Below are 18,708 nucleotides of genomic sequence, written 5' to 3'. Positions count from 1 at the left end.
TTCATTCTAAAGTCTCTTTCGCCTTCGCTCTTTCTTTACTTGACTGTTCATCTCCTACTCTTGAGTGCATTACCTGGCCGTGATGATGGGATGAATCAGCTCCGCAATTGCCAACAACTTCTCATCCTCAAACTTTCGAGCCGCGAGCTGGACGGACAGAGGCAAGCCATGGAAGCTCTCTGGGTCGTACAGTGCTTCCAGTCGCTCGTCTTCCGGAGAAAAGGGCTTGAAATTCTCATACTTGGCGTCAAGATTCCGATCGACCGTCATGTTTAGAGGCAGGTTGATGGCGGGGAAATCAACGCTGTTGTAAATGGAAGTGTAGGAGGTGTCGAGCCATTGATCGAACGGCAGCGCAGTGTTTGCAGCAGTAACAGAGAGCAAAGCGTCCAAAGGCTCACCGCTGCTATTCCACTCGTCATCCACGATGCTTGTTAGATTCATGAGCCTGATGTTGAGATCGTACAGCGTCTGCACGCTAATGGGGAACCGCGGGGAATCCGGAACGAAGATTCCAGTCCGGCGGACAATCTCAGTGATGGGCTCCTGTGAGATGAGCTCGGTAATTCCTTCAATACCTTGGAAGAGAAGAAATTCCTTGCAAAGATCCCATACCGTGCTGAGGTCAGGAGGATTGAATGGGACCAGCTCAATGCCGGCTTCTCTAAGCCGATCAACGGCTGCCCTATAGCCACGCAGCACTGGAGGAAACAGATGAATAAAAGTATTCGAGCTTTCCACATCCCAGACTCCAATTCGGGGCTTTTTGGGCGCTGTCTCGTTGCGCCAAGGGCTCGGATACAGCTGGATGCTTGATCTTTCCCAAGGCTGGGCATCCGAAACAATCTTGGAGACCAGACGAAGGTCGCGGACCGATTGCGCAAAGAAACCCTCGCCGGCTGCCGGGCCAATACCAATGCGACCTGGAGACCAGGGCAGATTGCGGCCGCCGGGAGGTAACCTGGATCCGCTTGGGCGAAAGCCAATCGCTCCATTGGCATGGCCAGGCATCCGGCAGGACCCTGCGCCATCAGAGCCGACACCAAAAAGAGACGAGCTTGTTGCCATTGACACGCCCTCTCCACCTGTAGACCCTCCCGCGCCAAACCGGCTGTTATGGGCATTCAAGGTACGACCCCAAAGAATGCTGTTGGAGTCCGCCGCAAGTCCCGTCTGGGGCATATTGGTCTTGGCGATGATGACGGCACCGGCGTCGATGAGGATTTGGATGAGAACGCCATTGTCAGGCGCAATAGCGTCTGCGAGTGGAGTGAGCCCCTCAGATGCAGCAAAGCCCTTCAAGTCCATGGCATCTTTGATTGTCATGGGGATGCCATGGAGAGGGCCAACAACAGAGCCATTTCTCTGAAAGATGCTGTCAAGCTCCTTGGCGCGGTCAATAGCCGCTTTGAAGTTGATTTCAGTAAGGTGATTGGCCAGAGAATGCGTTGCAGTTGCGCGCTTGCAGAAAGCAGTCACAACCTTTTCTGCTGACAGATTACCAGAAGCGATCCTTTTCGCCGTTTCTGTGAGATCGTACTTTGAAGTATCTGTAATGTCCAACTCTTCGGTGGACAAAACACCACTCTTAATGACGACTTCACGGGGGCTGAAGCTGGTGCCGTTGGAAGGCGGCGTCACTTTCCATTCCGAGGGAATCAGTGCCTCACGCTCCGCCCTCTTGCGATTGACCGTCTTTTCCCACTGCGGGGTGTCATTTCCAGCACGTGCAGATAACATGATGGCAGGTGAGCGGGCAATTGATGAGCCGCGAACGTCGTGTGGGCTGTGATGAGCACCATATCCAAGTGCTCCCTGCAGAATCACCAAGACACCGAGAGTAGAAAGAGCGAAAGTGGTTTTCATGTCGAGACAAATAGAATAAATGATGAGCCTGAGTTGAGTAGAAAAGCATTTCCTGCATATCTAGGACATCTTCCGGGTTTATAAGCTTTTAAACACAATTAACAATCCATGAGATTTACATGATAATCGCTGCAACTGCCGATGATTGCGTCTACCAAGCTGCGGCACCAAGCTGCGGCATTAAATCAAGTCATGTCGAGGCTATGCTATATTCAATTACAGCGAGCTTCGACCATCAACTCTATATGATGCATTCAATGTTGATTAGCCCATTACGCAACCGTTCTAACCCAGAATCGAACGATCGACCAACGATTTCCTTGGCGAGTTGCGTATTTCCTGTGGCGGTGTCCGCGCATTCCGATATCGATCTCGCACAGCCGCGCCGAAATATGGGGTAGGCGCCCAGGCAGCAGCTGCCAAAGGCTGGGGTAACAGAAGATAAGAACATAGAACTAGGTAGCTACTATAGCCACGTAGTTATAAACGTTTTTCTTTTATATAAAAGCTAATATAAATATTAAAATTATATTTTAACTAAAATAAAATCTTTTAATTATTCTTCTATATAAAAAGTTAAAAGTTTTATTTTATATAACTAATAGAATTAATATTATTAAAACTTTTTAGAAATCTAGATCTTTTAAGGAATTAATATTTTAAAATAGTACATAAAAAAATAAAAATAAAATAAAAAAAATTAATAAAAGATTAATAATTATATAATATATTATTTTATTTCTACATCTTTAACTCTATTTATAAGAAACTAAAAAGAAAAAATAGTACTTAAAAATAGGGTTTTTATTATATCTTTTTAGATAAATTATTTTTTTTCCTTTTCTATTTTTAGAAAGGAGATTTTCTTAGAAATCTAATATTATATATCTCTCTCTTTTATAATATATATATAGAATTAATATCTACTATAATACTTTTACCTGTAAGTTAGTGGTCTTTAGTGTCTGCCTACGAGGCTATAGCGGCTACCTAGCCCTACAGCACCTAAGCGGAGCGACGGGTGCGGGCACGTATACTATTCGAAGCTGCGGAAATCCGTCGAGAGAGCAAACGGTATACGCGAGGGCTTGCTATTCTAACCAAACAGGATTTCAAGGGGCTCTCACGGTATTTACTGTACGTGACGGATTAGCTGGCCGTCTTAGGTTTCCACAGTCATAGGCACTGAAAGGTTACATCCGAGCATCATCGGATCTAGCAAGTAGTCGCGCTTTCTTTTAGCTAACCATCATCACTGCTTAACTTTATCAATCGTACTAGAAAAATATATTGAAACTTGTCATCTTAAATTTTTAGTAGGCATAGACCATGGTGAAAGCTCTCATTATGATGGCCGACTATGGCCACGACCCGACAGGTACATAGTTCTTCCCTCCTCGATGCTTTTACGAGCTAACATGTGACAGAGACTGCAGTTCCCTACACGGCATTTCGGGACGCAGGCTTCGAAGTGAGTTTCGCTACGGAAAAGGGTCTGTCGCCCCTATGTGATGCAAGAATGCTTGAGGGCATAACATCGCTTGTATGGTATCTGCCGTAACCCTAGTCTTTTCCATCACTAACCCGTCTTTTGAAAGGCAACCTCACGATCAGTGAAACTCAAATATGCGTCAATGATAGCCTCTCACGAGTGGAAGAACGCTCTGAGCTGGTCCGCGGCCGACTTCGATCTCCAAGCCTTCAGCCTCGTGTTCTTCCCTGGAGGACAAGATCACTCGATTCGACAGCTTCTCGATTCGGAAGTCGTACACAAATTGCTGCAGGAATACTTTCCAACGACTAGAAAGCCCAGCGCGAATGTCATTGGAGCCATATGCCACGGCGTCAAGGTATTGGCCGATACGAATACCGACGGTGGACGCAGCGTTCTCCATGGTTGCATCACTGCAGTCCTACCGTCGTTGTTTGAACAAGCGGCTTTTCGATTACTGAGACCATTCATGGACGGAGATTATTGCAAGGTGTATGGAGGCGACAGTGAGGATCTTGAACATGCGGTTCGTCTCCACGTCTCGTTGTCTGCGTCCAGAACGCTAAGAAATCATCACAGGTGCAAAAGAAATTGGAAGATAAAACTCATTTAAAGACGAGCTGGAGCCCGCTACCGTAAGTACAGTGAATGCATGAACGCTGATCCTGTCGGGCTAACACTTGTCGCAATCATAGCTTTGTAGTTGAGGATGACCAGTTCAATTATGTTAGCGGTAGGTGTCAAGCTGATGCGCAAAAGTTGTCCGAGAGGCTGGTTTTTGCTGTACAGAGAGGAGCACGCAACGAGCCTGAAAACCACGAATCAGAGTAACGCAAACTTTACCAAGGGTTTCTAAGGAATACATGTGCCTCAGACTATTTGGAAGATACTTGCCGAGGAGAACAACCTAGGCCATGTGCCGAGTACGATGCGCCTAAACCTTGGCTAGGAGTGTGAGCATGGTGATGATTCAGAGAATGCAGGAGATCTATCCTTTGATTAATGGTATTATTTTTAATGCTGCTTTGTTTCTGTATTTTGTCAACCGTCTTTTGTTGCTGACCAGGTTGCGTTGGTGCTGCGGTCATGTCGTGCATGACAGGGCTGGGTATTCGGTCCAGTTCATCGCTCGCCGGCCGAACAATTAAGCTAAATTGAGTGAACAAGCGTTACCGGGCAGATAGCATTGCTGAGCGACTCTAACCCGCTGGTTGATTGGGAAAAAAAAAGAAAAAAAAATGTTAGCAATGAGTGGCAGGCATTCTGTCGCGATGCGTCATGAAACACGACTACAGTACCACTATGAAAATCACGTCGCGTGCCCCGAGGCTCTTGAACAAGCAAACAGGACGATGATATCAAGTCAATCACTTTGCACAGGCTTCAAGGTATCAATCAAGCAGCCCTTACGGGCTTTTATATTCAGATTCTAATTAAACGTATCCAAAACAAACTATTATTAGTGCCACCAATTAAATACAGGGTATAAGTAACTCGGCGTCTGCCACATGAATTCTCACTCACGACGACTTGGCCTTGTTTGAGAGTAAGACATTGACAGCATCTTCCCACCGGCGCGAGATGGCAATCTCCGTGACGGTGCGTCCGAGCTCATCCCGAACATCGAGGTCGACACCAGACTTGCCAGCCAACTTCTTAAGCATATCCAAGTCTCCATTCTCGAGGGCCTGCATGATGCCGTTCCAGCCGCGGTACATCTTGTTCGGATCGGCGCCCTTTTCGAGCAGCATGTCGATAATCTCCGTGCTGTCCGTCTGTCTGCGTCGCAAAGCCTTGACAATGGGCAAGTGCTCGCCTGGCGCATTGACATCGGCGCCGCCCTCGCCAATGAGGAAAGCCACAATCTCGGTGCGATACTCGCGAATAGCCGACGTCAGCGGCGAAAAGACGCCGCCGTTGCGGTCTTCCACCGATACGCCGGCGGCACGCAGCAGCTTGACCGATTGTAGCTGGCCGGCCACGACAGCCATTTCCATGACACCTTTGAAGGCGCGGGGCTCCTGGAGCACAGACAGGATTCGCTTCAGAATGGACGGGTAACGCACGGCCATGCACACTGGCCAGTCCTGGCCGCGAACATTCGGATTCGCGCCGTACGCCAGCAGTGTCTCAACTGCTTCAATATTGTTCTCGCGAATGGCCGTGGTCAGTGGCGTGTAGCCCTTGGGGCACTTGTCGTCAACATCGATGCCCTTTTCGAGCAACCACTTGAGAACCTTGAGGTTTTTATAAGCCACTGCAGTCTCGGCAATGCCCTTGGGCGTATCGAGCTTGGCGCCCGCCGCAAGCAGCGGCGGCAAGAAGTGCTCGCGGTGGTGCGTGATGCATTTGAATGCCGGATACTCGCTTGCCGGCACGTTGGGATCCGCTCCGTTGCGAAGCAGCAGCTCAAAGATGTCGGCGCGGTTATCGCGAATTGCCGTGCACAGCGGTGTGTAGACGCCGTCCTTCTTGGCATTGGGGTCCACTCCCGCCTTGAGAAGAAGACGGATGGAATCTATGCTGTTGATGCTCGTGGCCAGCTCCATGATGCCAGGCGTCTTCTTGTGGTCGGCAGCGTTGGCTAGCAAAATTCGCAAGCACTCTGGGTAGCTCTGCGCCGGCCACAACATGTGCTTCGGGCCAGGCAGGTTGGGGTCTGCCCCGTGTTTGATCAGTTCACCTACAATGTCGTCTCTTCCGTTGGTGATGGCTTCGAACAGCGCCGTCTTTCCCTCGCGGCTCTTCTCGTTGGGAGCCGCCCCATACTTGAGCAGCATGGCGGTGAGCGATTTTGGCGACTTCTTGCCAATCGACTCAATCAGAAGGGTATTGCCGCTGCTTGTCATCTGGTTTGGAGTTGCACCGAATATGAGCAGAACATGAGCGATCTGCGCGTTACCAGCGGAAACGGCAATGGACAACGCCGATTGAGTTCCTCTGGCAGCAGAATTCGGGTTCGCCCCGTACTTGAGTAGAGCAATGACTGCTTCGAGACTAGATTTGTCTGCGGCAACTGCCAACGGGCTCTGGCCTTCCCTGTCTAATGCGTTGGGGCTCGCACCATACAAGAGAAGCAGGCGCACACCCTCATTATCACGGCCGGAAATGGCGTCGTTGAGAGCATGCGACTCGGCGCCAGTGTCAGGCGGAGCTCCACAGTCGAGAAGCTCCTGCACGGCTCTATGATCACCGGCACGTATAGCGGAGACGAGGGCTTCAGCGCTGTTGGGCTTATCACGAGCTACCATGGTTCGTGGCTCACGATGAGGCATGTCCAGTGGTAGACTTTTCTTGCGCACAACTTCGGAGCTATCAAGATCGAGCCCCTTGATATCCTCGACGATACTATCGAGTGCAGACTCGGTGTTCTCATCAGGCTTGTCCCACTCGTTGTGGATTGGCAATCTCTTCGCTTGTCGGGCGCGTCCATCGTTGGAGCTTTCCGTCGAGCTCATCGTGTATCTCGTCGCCGAGCTGTCCTCAGCGCTCGAGAAAACCGAACTCATGCCATGAAGGGAGCCGTGGTTGACCGAGGACGCTTTGTCATTGTGGATGATATTGAGAGGAGGGCTGTTGAGAGGGGGGCTCGCCACATGGTTCGTTTGTTGACGACTGAGGGCACGTTGATCATCGATGCTGCGATGCTGCGATGCTGCCGAGCTCATAGCCGGTGCATGGTACGATGCAGCATCATCGGTGTGCATACTCTTGGCGTAGCCGTATCGCTTCAGTGGCTGTCCCGTGGCGGTTTCAATGGCGGCGGCGAGACTAATACAGCCGATACCGAGCTCGCTTTCGGTGCGGGGCGATCCAACCTTCCACTGAAGCAGGAGAGATCCAACTTTGAGATTCTCGTGCGTTTTGGTGACTCCGCTCGTCACTCTTTCGATGTGGTTGTCGCTGAACATCTTACCGAACCCGCGGCGCAGACGGCTCATGGCGCCCTTTCGTTCATGATCGAGAAGTTTGGTCACGACTTGATCAAGGACAAGCGCCTGGTCTTGGGCACCTCGCAAGTTCTTCTTCATGACGGTAATGAGATCAGCGGGCAAAGTCTGGCCGGGCACCGCGTTGGAGAGGCCACCGTAGATGGAGGAGAGCTCATCACAGGCGCCTAGTACCTCCTTTGCGAGCACAACGAAGGAGTGCGGCAGGTGGGACACCAAGCCGGCGTACCCCGACATTTTCTCGGCAATACTGTCATACGAGGCGATGACACTGCCGCAGAAGGAGAGGCATTGCGACTGCGCGTCGTTGGCGGGAGATCTTTCCATTTCTCGATCTGATGAGACAACAAGTTGCTTGTTAGGAGTCGAGGACGGTGGAATAGGCCAGGAAGTAGCAGAGAACTCTTTGAGAGAGCCGGCAAAGTCGCCAGTAGCTGAGTCTGGGCTCGCAGGCGTGTGCGGGAGATCTAGAGCTTGCTGAAGGTTGACGAGAAAAGAGTCGCTGGTCGGAAGCAGTTTATCATCGTCCAAAATGGATTTGGAACGTTCCAGATTGGAAAAAACCTGTCGTTGAACGGTGCTCATATCGGCAGTCTGACATACTTACATACTTAATTCCGGCAACAGCAAGCTGCCGTATTTAAAAGCATCGCCTAACCTTGTCAGCCTCACAGCTAAGCAGGGATGAGATAGGAGAAAAAAAGGCTGGGCGGAGTTGGTGGCGACCAATCCACGTGTTCGCCCCGCACCGCGCACGGCTATAGCGACCACACGACGTAGAGGTGTGGAAACACAGGGAACCAGCACTACTACCTAGGCTGCTAGGTACCTAGGTTGACAGGGTTGACAGGGTTGACAGGGGACCGGCACGACTCGGTAGATGAAAGAACATGGCGGACATCGGGCCTTCCGACCATGATTAGTGGTGCAAGGTGGTGGTGGTAGGGGACTAGAACTTGCTAGACTTGCTAAAACTTGCGCTACGGTTTTTTTTCCGTCCACCAACTTGACAGGCACTCGCACGACTCGGTGGGTAAAAAGATGTAGCGACCTTTGGGTCGTCCGACCATGATTAGTTGGCGGTTATAGGGCACTAGACGCTAGACTTTGCGCTACGGTTCTTTTTATCAGGCACTCGCACGACACGACTCGGTGGACAAAAATTGTATAGCGGCCTTCGGGCTGTCCGGCCATGATTAGTGGTGATTATAGGGCACTACCTACCTAGGTACCGGTCGACGGTGCTAAACTAGCGCTACCGTAGGTACCTACGTTTTTCATCCACCACTTGACAGTTGACAGTTGACAGACAGGGACAGGCAGCGCTCGTACAAAAGCGCGACCTACCGGAGCTAGTCACTGTATCCGTATTAGGTGCTAGCAAACTAGGCAGTCAGTGGCAAAACTTTGTTGAAAATTAAATGGGGTTACGGAGAACTACAAAGGCAATGTTTGTGGTAGACGAAACATTATGCAATGTTATTGGCCGATCTCCTCATAGCAATGCAACCAATGTAAATCATTTCAGTTTCGGGGCATCGATGCAACTAGCCCTGCTGGGGCTGTCAACTCAAGTCTTGTTCCTTCTCGTTGGTCCCGCCTATCACCACTGATGAGGAGGATTTAAAGTTTACATGCACATTGTGGCACGGACTTATTTTTTGATTACGATTCACCAAACACTAAGCCTATTTCTGCCTATGAGCATCATAAAAGGTTGTCGCAGTAAAAAGAGGTCGCGGAGATTATGGAGGCGGTGCTTGCTCGTTTGAACAAATTGCGAGTCAGTCACATATATAGTTGATCTTTTTTAGCTCGACACTTGATAGCCAAAGCGCATCTCAGCTCATATTTAGTTTACACATGCCACACACCTACCTTCCGAGGTAGTTGGTTGGGTAGTACTTGGCACGGTAGCTGCTAAATACAGTGGCGGCCACTAAATATCCCTTTGACTACCAAACTACCTCTCGGGAGGCGACCGATACACACCACTTCCTAGCGCAGGTACAGCGATAGATTTCGGGAACAACCCCCTCTCCCTGTCTTTACGTGGTTGTGGTAAATTTGTCAGTCTTGTGTCTTTGTTGTTTCCAGCTGCTGCACTGCTGCAATAGGCTGTTGTTTTATAGTTCACGCATACGGCAACAGTGCAACAGCTAGTAGAACCAAGACAAACTGATAGCTGGCTGTTGGCTGGGTATAGTAGCTTTTTATGGGCACACATCCATGTAGTATTCGCTTAATTCATCTGAGACACGCGGTATATTGATTGTTTACGGAGATGTGCACCTCCACTACGTGCAATTAATTTACACCTTCAGCCTGTCTAATTGAGCGAGCCTCGAGTCTCGACTCAGCAAAAGGCTGGGGGGCACCATGTTCCATCAAATGCCCCTCATCCACAACAGCAACCTCGTCGTACCGAGTAATGTGGGTCAGGCGGTGCATGATCGCAATGATAATGCAGTCCTGAAAGATCTCGTCTATCGTGTCCTGCATGAGTGCCTCTGTTTTTGCTGTCAACACTACTTGCTCGTCAGATTTCATCATCGTGTCTATTGAGCCTTCACCATCTTTGGCATGTTCCTACCTGCTCGTGGCCTCGTCGAGTATCAGCACGGAGCCTTTCCTTACCATCGCCCGTGCAAGACACAAAAGCTGTTTCTGCCCAGCGGACCACACATCGACATCCATCTGCGCTGACAAGTTACCATCCGTCTCTGAAATGATACTCCAAAGCTGTACACGGTCTAGCGCTCTGATGATATCGTTGTCCGAAGATTTGCCTGTAGGATCCATGTTGAAGGTATGAGGAGCGGATGCTGAGGGACGACATTGACACGGGCGCGAATTTGGCTGCTTTGCAATTGTGAAATATCAACGTCGTCCATCAAAATTTCTCCCTGGCGCATGTCAATCGTGCCAAGTAGAGAGAGTACCGTGGACTAATGACGTTAGGTCATATCCTGCGTCTTATTACGTAGATTAATGCGGTGTTGAGACACAGTCTTTAAGCAACCAGATCGACCGCAAATGGCAATGTGCTCGGACGGCTCAATCTCAATCGTTACGCTAAGCCCTTTGATGACGGGCTCTGCCAACGGGGCGTGAGCGGCTGCTAGGTCTTTGAGTTCAATCTTGCCTCTCGTCGGCCAATGTTGCGCCATTTCCGTCGTGCTTGCAGCAACTTCTAATTTCCGCCGCTGAACTTGTCCTTCCACGTCATAACCACAGCGACGAGCACTGCGGCAATGGTGGTGGTGAGCAAATCCTAATGCAAGGCCCAGCCATATTTGAATGCAACTTTGCAGATATGCAGCTCTTTGTCCTCGGTCAATGAGGTGGCCGTTGCGCTCCCTGTATTCGGATTGCCAGTCAAAGGCTCGAATTGTGGAAGCGCCAGCGACAGATCCGATGAAGTGCGTATACAGGGGCGCTTTGGCTTCAATCTTAAGCAGATGACTTGACGCGACGTTTTAAATTAGAAAGACTGTAGCAGATATAATACCATCATGAGAACAGGCGCCATGACTGCCAAGTAGCGCGAAAACACGAGTAGAATGATCCCTTTGGCTACGACAGAGAATACAGCTTTACATCATGTTAGCTTTTTAAACCAGGTCCCAGTCTAAGCAGTATATAACGGACTAGAAATATAGTTTATCATGGCAAGAGGCAGGCTCGTACAGTATCGATAGGCTCCATGTCTTGGCTGTTTGTGGAATGTCTGTCAGAGATGACTTTTGCTTCTACAAGATGTTCGCAAGATCATACCTGAATCTGTTGATCAAAGTTCCTGTATCGACTTTCGCGAAGAAATGCAAAGGTGCTCTGGGCCCTAGTCAGCGTGGATATTGAGTTTCAAAACCAGGCGTGTACCTCATAGTGCTAGTCAGCAGGTCTGAATATAGGCTGATGGCAGAATTGGATATAATATTGACGATGCCGAACGTATCACAGAAGAAAAAATGATCAGGGAGGCAAGGATAGTTCGACAAATAATATCTTACCAGCAAGAAATAGCAATTGCGATGATACTAAGAAGTCCGAGAAATGTATATACGCCCATGAAAATGCCAGCGTCCTTGTTAGAATTAGCCTCCGACCACCATTTGAGCCAGACAGCTGCTGCTATGCCAGTCTAAGCCTAAAGATGAGGGCAATAGCTTGAACAAACTCGCAAACTCGGTGCAGAATACCCAGATGGCATGCTGACAGAAAAAAGAATTACAATGGAATAGCCAGAGCTGGAAAGGTAGTGGCTATACACTGACCAGTCTCCTTGCTTGCGCTTTTGCATCCAGAACTTGGTCGTGCCCATCTTGCTTCTGTGGTGTGGATGGCAACGATTCAACAACCAAATCTTCCAAACGTGGCATTGTTGTATCTTCTGAATGCGCCATCTCTGAGATCGGAATCTTCCTCTTGAGAATCGAGTCCAAGTTTTACAACAGATCGGTTCCGATCCAGGAAACTTTGCAGAGTCCCGGTTTCTATAATTCGGCCGTCTTCCAGGGCGACAATAGCGTCCGCGAAGCTCAAAAACTTGTCTATTACGCATCAGCAGGGTTTCGGGCGGCTGGAAAGCTTTTTAGTGTCGCTAGGGCTTGTTACGATTGGGCGTTGTTATAATGACTGTTGAATCTTTGCGCAGCAAGCCATCACTCCCCAGAAGGCGTCGCGAAATCTGCACAGGCTGGATCACTGGAACAGTGAGAAGATTGATCAAGGCTATCGAGGTGAATGCCTGAGAAGTGAGAAGCGAGCCGTTCTCTCGGTAAAAAGTAACGATTACGTTAATTGCAAAGGTAGTCAGCGGTGATATGTTCTGTGGGCACTCGGCTAGGAAGAGTCAGCCCAGCAAGTGAGAAGAAATTTTGCACAAGTCTTACACAAGAGAACATTGCAAAAAAGTAGCTGTCGAAAGATCTTGGAGGTTTCTATCCCAACTCTCTGGAGCCTTTCAACGATGGCGGACATGACTGTGTCGAGACCAAGCATTTTGACTGCTTGTATATCGTCAAGCATGCTTGAGGTGACGCGAAGTTGTTAGGGCGGGCGGGTTTCATTTTCGCTTTTAATATAGATTTTGCCATCTCCGAATATAGTTATTTGGAACTGGCCAGAGGAGTAGGGTAGGGATTTTATGGTATGAAGTGGCAAGATGAGGAGAGGCAGGGAGAATGGGATGGTTGTGGAAGTGGGTGCCCGCTAAGGGGTCCCTAGTACAGGTGACAGCGAAGGCCGGAGCTAGCGGCGGTTGGTGCTGTGGGTGTGGTACGCTGAATCTCACGGTGAAGCGGCTGAATATTCTACTACGTTGCGATTTACTTTATTTCGAATATTTTTGAATCTGCTGGCATTGGCCAGATTATTAATAATAGTAGAAACAAGTTGTGACGGGAAAAGGACATCAAGTGACGTAACAAAGGAGAAAAATATACAGACCGAGTAGAATCAAGCACATGCTCAGAGAAAAAACCTTAGTATAAACCCCACTCAACATCCTGCTTCTTCACCGTGCCGTCGCACTTCATCCTTCCCTTGGCGCCTACCCGTCCGCTCCCGCCAAACCGATCAATCGAGTCGCGGATCAGATCCACAATGTCCTGCCCGCCGACGTGAAAGTCAATGTTGCCATTCTTGCCCTTGCCCTGCACGCCAAACTTGCAGCTCCCGTACTGGTCCAGCTGGTGCTGCTTGCCAATCGCGTTTTCCACCTCGTGGTCCGCGTGGCCGTCCCCGTTTTGCAGGTTCTTGATGATCATCTCGCAGTCGGACACGAGCGGCGACGCGCCGCTCGTCTGGTCGACAAAGGTCGAGTCGCCGCAGCGGTCCGGCAGCTTGAGCGCGACGCACGGGTAGTTGGGCGTCTTGAGGCGCGAGTCGCCGCCGGGGCCGTCCCACGCCCTGAAGGCCATCTCGGGACTGCACACGGGGAGACGAATGAAGCCGGGGGTCGTGACGTCTTGCTTCATGAGATCTTCCGCGTTGATGTGTCTCGGGTCCGCTGGAGGAGCGCCGTTTGTGTTGCCATTGTTCTTGTAAGTGCGGACGGATCTGAGGAAAACGGCCACAGTTAGCTTGTGGCGTATCAAACGAGAGTAAGAAGAAGCGAGGGCATGATAAACAGGCACAAGCTGAAGCAAGACCTGAGATGAATATGTGAAATGAAGGAGAGATGAAATGAAGGAGAGATGAAATGAAGGAGAGATGAAATGAAGGAGAGAGAAGAGAGGCAGCTATGTTGCGGGCTAGCTGACGATGAGGGGCATCGCTGGCCGATTCAGTGGGTGTCGTGCCTGCAACATAGCTATTGATGTTCTCGAAATGCAGAGATGTTTATCTCTCCTACTCAAGGAGACGAGTTTCCAGATGATAATTAGGGATACGGCTTTTGGGGTCTAGAGTAACCTCCCCGATAACTTACCCAGTGATGAGATCAGACAACGTCACCCCACCAAATAAATCACCACCCAAGGACTGCACGCCAGCAGGAGGTGAAAACTTGTTTTTTTCCTTGTGCGTTCCAGGGCCCGTCGGGTTCTGCACGTTTTTATACGCATCGCCTTCTGGAACGACCAGGTAGTACAGCTTGTCCTCGTAGCAACCCCAGGTCTTGCTCATCGTGTCCACCGTCATGTAAATGCCGAGGGGATCGATTGTCCCGCACGCGTAGCCCGAATCGACGACGAATGGGTGATGCCCTGAGGCTGTCCAAACGGCAGGAATCGCGTACGAGAAAAAGGCCCTTGCCATGTTGGTCTTCATATCAGACGCCGACCCTTGCAATATGTCTTTCGGGCCGGGCACATTCATGTTGGCGCCGGCAATCAGCTTGCCATCGGAAATGATTTCGGTCAAGGCACTGATAGCCTCATCGGTACCATTGAACAGCCAATACAGTGAGCCTTCAATTGAAGCGCCCCATAAATCGACCGTCTGGGCCATGTACGCCGCAAACAAATCTTGCTTATCTTCGGTCCAATTGCTTTCTCTATAGTTCAACCATTTTGTCAGCGAGACAAGTATCACGAACAGTCATCACACAGTCTAGAAGCAAGGGAAATTCGTATTTTCGTCATGATGAAGAAAGAGAGAAGAGGAGAGGAATCTGTTCAGAGGGCATGACGATGTTTAGGGGCATCCATGCTGAGCCAGCCCTAGCGAGCGTGCCTGCCTGCCTGCCAACACAAAGCTTCTCGCGGAGACAGGTAGTTTTACTTACGGTGATTTGCCAGCTAGAAGGTCCTTTGCAATGTTTGTTGTGCCAGAGATCATTGCCATGGTCGTGTCCTTCAAGTTGGCAGCCGTTGCCGCATTGGCTGCAAAATAGGGCATTTTGGACAAGACTAGAACAAGTTTGGGACCTCTTTGATCAGCAAAACCCGACGCTCCAAGGGACAGATATGAAGATGTGAGACGTTACCAGAGTTGAAGAAGGGGCCAGCAACCAACGTCGACCCAAGGCCGACAGCATCCATCAAAATATTGAGCCACAGCGAGTCATCCTTTGGTGGCGGGACAGGAGCAAACGTCTTGACAAATGCTGCCATTTCACCTGTGATGGATGTACCACCAGCGGCGGTGAGCGCGTTGTAAAAGGAGGAGTATATCTGTCATGAAAAGCGGTTAGTGTCAGTTTCATCGAGAGATCAAAAGTAGAAGAAAGACTCACTTCACGGATGAGGACAAAGCTATTCCAAATCTCATAGCCAGCCGGTCCAGTCCCAGAGCCGACCATGTCAGTACAGAGTTGAATAGTCTCGCAGTTGTTCCATGTAAGTAAAACTCCACAATCCGACTGTTGGGGGCCATGGATCGTGTCCGAGATGGATCGCGAAAAGATGCGATTTCTTTTCCTGTCAATAGACTTGTATACTTGAACGGCGTCATTCCAGGCGTCGGAAGCGTCCATCATGTTCCAACGTGACTGGGGACTCAACCCGCGTAGGTCAGCCACGCTGCGGTCGTCGCATTTGATCTCGGTCCAGTTTCCATGCCTCTCTCCATAGTCCCATGGATCATTTCCTTGTCTCGCCTTGATAACAAACGCGGGCCAGCTCCCGATGCCGGGAGGAGGGTCCACGTAGTTTTCCAAGTCAATGGCCCAGTTGGACGTGCCGCCCATGTTGAACGCCTTGTAGACTTTTGTCCTGTAGTTCAAGACTTCGGGACTCATCCATGATACCCACTCCGTGTCATCGTACACCAGTATGTTGCTGTTACTGGTGCCGTCGAGGAAATTGTGGTTGACGCGCTCTGGAGTGTTGATGATGGCCTTGATCTCGGCGTCTGAGATGTACCCAGCAGTGTCGGTGCACTCGCCCTTTTTGGCATGAGAATCGGCCGGCCCGCCAGTGTAGAAGCAGTCTGGACCGTAGCATCCTGCCTTGGCCATGCCAAAGGATCGTCCGTAGCTAGTGACCCCGACAACAACCTTGTTGGAAGGTACGCCAGCTTTCGTAATCTTGTTGGTAAGAGTTAGTATACAAAGCGATCCGAGAACTCGTAATCGCCACAAAAGCGTACCATGACCAAGGCCTCGACTGTTTCGGTTAGATTGACAGCGCTGCGTAGACACATGCCTGACGGGCAACCTGGCTGCGACCACTGATTCTGTGAATCCCACTGCTTATAGTTAGTTGGAGTGTTTTGAGTGTGGCTGGATTATGTAGGGTCTTTACTTGACCGTGTAAGTCGTAGGTCATGTAAACGATGTAGTCGATGATTTTGCTCATTTGGGCAATTGGGAAGCCCTTCAGGTACCAATATGAGGCAGGTGCCGCGATAGACACTGATCGTCCAGGAAGAAGATTCTTCAGCACGGCGAGAAAGGCAAGATAGTTGTAGCCCTCGGATTTGTCGCCGGCCGGAATGTTGGGAATATCTGGGGCCTAGGAACAGCGCAGTCGAATTAGTAACAGGAGCAAGAGAATACTTGAGACTTTCTGTTCTTACAGAAGGATACTCCCAGTCAATATCAACACCATCAAGGCGATGCTTCTTGATGTAGTTGGCAATGTTTGTGGCCAGCTTAAGGCGGTTCGCGGGCGTGACACCTTGACGGAAGATGTTGTAAGTGCTTGGGCTCGTCGAGAATTCCCAGCCACCAAATGACAGGATTCTCTTGACACCCGTCAAGCGCTTGAAACTTTCAAACTCGTACTCTGTGAGTTTGTCAGGCATATCAATCTCGTAGTCGGCGCTGATGCTGCCGAATCCAAAGTGCAGATGCGTGTATTGAGACGTATCAATCAGCCGGGCATCCACATTGAGACACTTGCGTGCAAGGTTGTATCCTTCAAAATAGCCAATCTTGCGAAATGTTTCTGGCGCATCGCCGCGGGCCAGATCAGTGCCGCAGTTGGAGATGCACCCATTTGTGCCCTTCTTCGCTGTCCCCGGCGCGCCAGTGCTGGTGTCGATACAAAACTCAGCAGTAGTACCGCACTGGCCCCAAACATCGCAGCATGCATTCAATGGGCACGGGTTTAGCTTTGAAAGATCCGTACCGTCAGTCGGCGGCCTCGTACCGGGGACTTGCGGACCGCAGACCGTGTTGGCGATTGGTGCCGGCATCGGTGGCGTGCCCTTGGTCAAGCAAATGAGCGTGCCCTCCCACATGTTGCTGCCGCATCCGTTCCAGCCCCATGTGTTTTCGTTGAAGACGACGATTTCTTCCATGGTAATGCCATTCTCTGCAGCAATACTGGCGCAGGTATCACCGCCGTGGACCGGCCATGACTTGCAGGAGCCATCTGGGTTCGGCTTCGGCCGGTAATCGGGCAGCTCGCCCGCAGAGCAGCAGACGTGCTGTCCCGGAACAAGGGTGCTGCAAAAGTCGTTTCCGGGGTTGTATCTCTCGAAATCGTAACCAGAGACGCCGCACTTGACGGCGAGCTCTGGACAGCCTTCGAGATACTTGACCTGAACCGTGCGGCATTCGCCTGTTGCTCGATTCGCGACTTTGACACCGCGCAAAGTAGTTTGATTCCAGCTTCCAGTCGTGTTTGTATAATTCAGTGCCTGTTCAAGAGGAGTTGTGAAGTAGGCGGGACCCGTGATGCGCTTGGAGTGACTCAATTGTACGCATTGGCCATTTTCCCAGGACCTAAGCTTCTCCTGCACGCTCGAGAATCCACCTCGGCTTGTAACAACAAGTCCAAAGGTATGGTCACGACCGTAGGTCGACTGACAGAGCTGGATAGCCAACGTACTGGCGGCTACGTCAGTGTTGGCCAAGTGTTCTTGCAGCATCGTGAGAGCCAAGGCACCCACGCGGGCACTTTCCAAACCCTTTCCGATACGGAGGCCAATGAGAGCTTTTCCTGTTTGACCGTAAAGGAATGCAGCCCTTTCATTATTGGTTGCGTAACCGCTCGAGAGATATTGATGCGTTTGTGATAATAAGGATCGGAGTTCACACGCAACTCCCCCTCCTTCGTCAGAATCCCAGCCGATTTCATAAGTGGCATTAGCATTAGAAACCAGTGGCTGGATATTAGGAAATTTGGCAAGATTCTCCCAGTCCGGGCCATAGGATGAGCACGCATAGATGTGGTGATTGGTGTCTGGATCGTCGACAGCATCGTATAGGGCAAACTGGTAGAATAAAGTTTCTTTACAAGAATGAAATTGTTCAAAGTGGTGATACATGGGCCATTTTGCGGGATTCGGACCGGATACGCTGCATCGAGTGGGACAGGCAGAGTCTCTTCCAATATAGCCTGGACTGGCTGCTTGGCGAGTCTGGCCTTCAACAGGTAGGATGCCAATGGCGGCCACAGCCGCTTGAAGCCAAAGCAACTTCATCAAAACAAATTAACAAAGAAATTATCAAGAAAAATTAAAAATTAGGTTGAATAACGAAAGAAAAGAGGAGAATATGTTAAAAACAATGGATTGCAGGCGATGAAAGAGTGGCGAGTTCAAGTAAAAGGAATGACGAGGGAAATAAGATCCTGTTGAAGCATACTTCATGGTGTGTGGCTAATAAGTCTTTGATGAGACCACAGTTGGCCAGTCCTCGTAAAGCAGCCCATCCACCTCGAGTCGGTTGCTACTCTAAACGCAGACATTTTGACGAACCCCGGCAGGGTAATAATAGCGTTAGGTGGGCCACATTGAGCTCCGAACATGGAGTTTCAACGGACTTGGCTGCAGCTTGGGCAGATTAGTCGGAAGGAATAATAACATGATTATTGGGTGACTCCCAACTGGTATACCGGGCACGAGGCTGGAGCGGAGCATTATATCAACCAACCTGTGGCTTCCGAGTTGGCTAAACGTCCCACATAGCTGCATCGTAAGATTGCGTGGCGCTTTGCTCTGAAAAAGGAGGAGAGTCCGCAGTTAGAAGACTGCTACGTGATTGTGTTCCTTGCCGCAAGTAGG

At 50.2% G+C, this 18,708-nt stretch overlaps 5 protein-coding genes across 5 annotated transcripts; 1 reads left to right on the top strand and 4 right to left on the bottom strand.

The window, feature by feature from the left end:
- Positions 1–69: 69 nt before the first annotated feature.
- On the bottom strand, positions 70–1,740 carry BBA_08986 (general amidase-B; the record flags this gene model as incomplete). Its single annotated transcript, XM_008604083.1, has 1 exon — positions 70–1,740. One exon carries the CDS (start codon positions 1,738–1,740, stop codon positions 70–72), a length of 1,671 nt encoding a protein of 556 aa, XP_008602305.1.
- Positions 1,741–3,195: 1,455 nt separating this feature from the next.
- On the top strand, positions 3,196–4,189 carry BBA_08985 (ThiJ/PfpI family protein; the record flags this gene model as incomplete). The annotated part of the gene is made up of 5 exons (XM_008604082.1): positions 3,196–3,244; positions 3,294–3,409; positions 3,465–3,884; positions 3,938–3,993; positions 4,054–4,189. The coding sequence occupies 5 exons, from the start codon at positions 3,196–3,198 to the stop codon at positions 4,187–4,189; spliced, it is 777 nt and encodes a 258-aa protein (XP_008602304.1).
- Positions 4,190–4,878: 689 nt separating this feature from the next.
- Positions 4,879–7,893, bottom strand: BBA_08984 (ankyrin repeat-containing protein; the record flags this gene model as incomplete). The annotated part of the gene is made up of 1 exon (XM_008604081.1): positions 4,879–7,893. One exon carries the CDS (start codon positions 7,891–7,893, stop codon positions 4,879–4,881), a length of 3,015 nt encoding a protein of 1,004 aa, XP_008602303.1.
- A 1,722-nt stretch (positions 7,894–9,615) lies between these two features.
- Positions 9,616–10,110, bottom strand: BBA_08983 (ABC transporter; the record flags this gene model as incomplete). Its single annotated transcript, XM_008604080.1, has 2 exons — positions 9,616–9,897; positions 9,946–10,110. The coding sequence occupies 2 exons, from the start codon at positions 10,108–10,110 to the stop codon at positions 9,616–9,618; spliced, it is 447 nt and encodes a 148-aa protein (XP_008602302.1).
- Positions 10,111–12,794: 2,684 nt separating this feature from the next.
- On the bottom strand, positions 12,795–18,392 carry BBA_08982 (chitinase-like protein; the record flags this gene model as incomplete). The annotated part of the gene is made up of 9 exons (XM_008604079.1): positions 12,795–13,371; positions 13,742–14,308; positions 14,540–14,636; positions 14,741–14,927; positions 14,990–15,781; positions 15,844–15,930; positions 15,999–16,208; positions 16,273–18,120; positions 18,378–18,392. The coding sequence occupies 9 exons, from the start codon at positions 18,390–18,392 to the stop codon at positions 12,795–12,797; spliced, it is 4,380 nt and encodes a 1,459-aa protein (XP_008602301.1).
- Between the last annotated feature and the right edge of the window lie 316 nt (positions 18,393–18,708).

This window comes from Beauveria bassiana (assembly GCF_000280675.1).
Source record: "Beauveria bassiana ARSEF 2860 unplaced genomic scaffold BBA_S00043, whole genome shotgun sequence".
Classification (NCBI taxonomy): domain Eukaryota; kingdom Fungi; phylum Ascomycota; class Sordariomycetes; order Hypocreales; family Cordycipitaceae; genus Beauveria; species Beauveria bassiana.
This window is presented reverse-complemented; position numbering and strand designations above follow the sequence as displayed.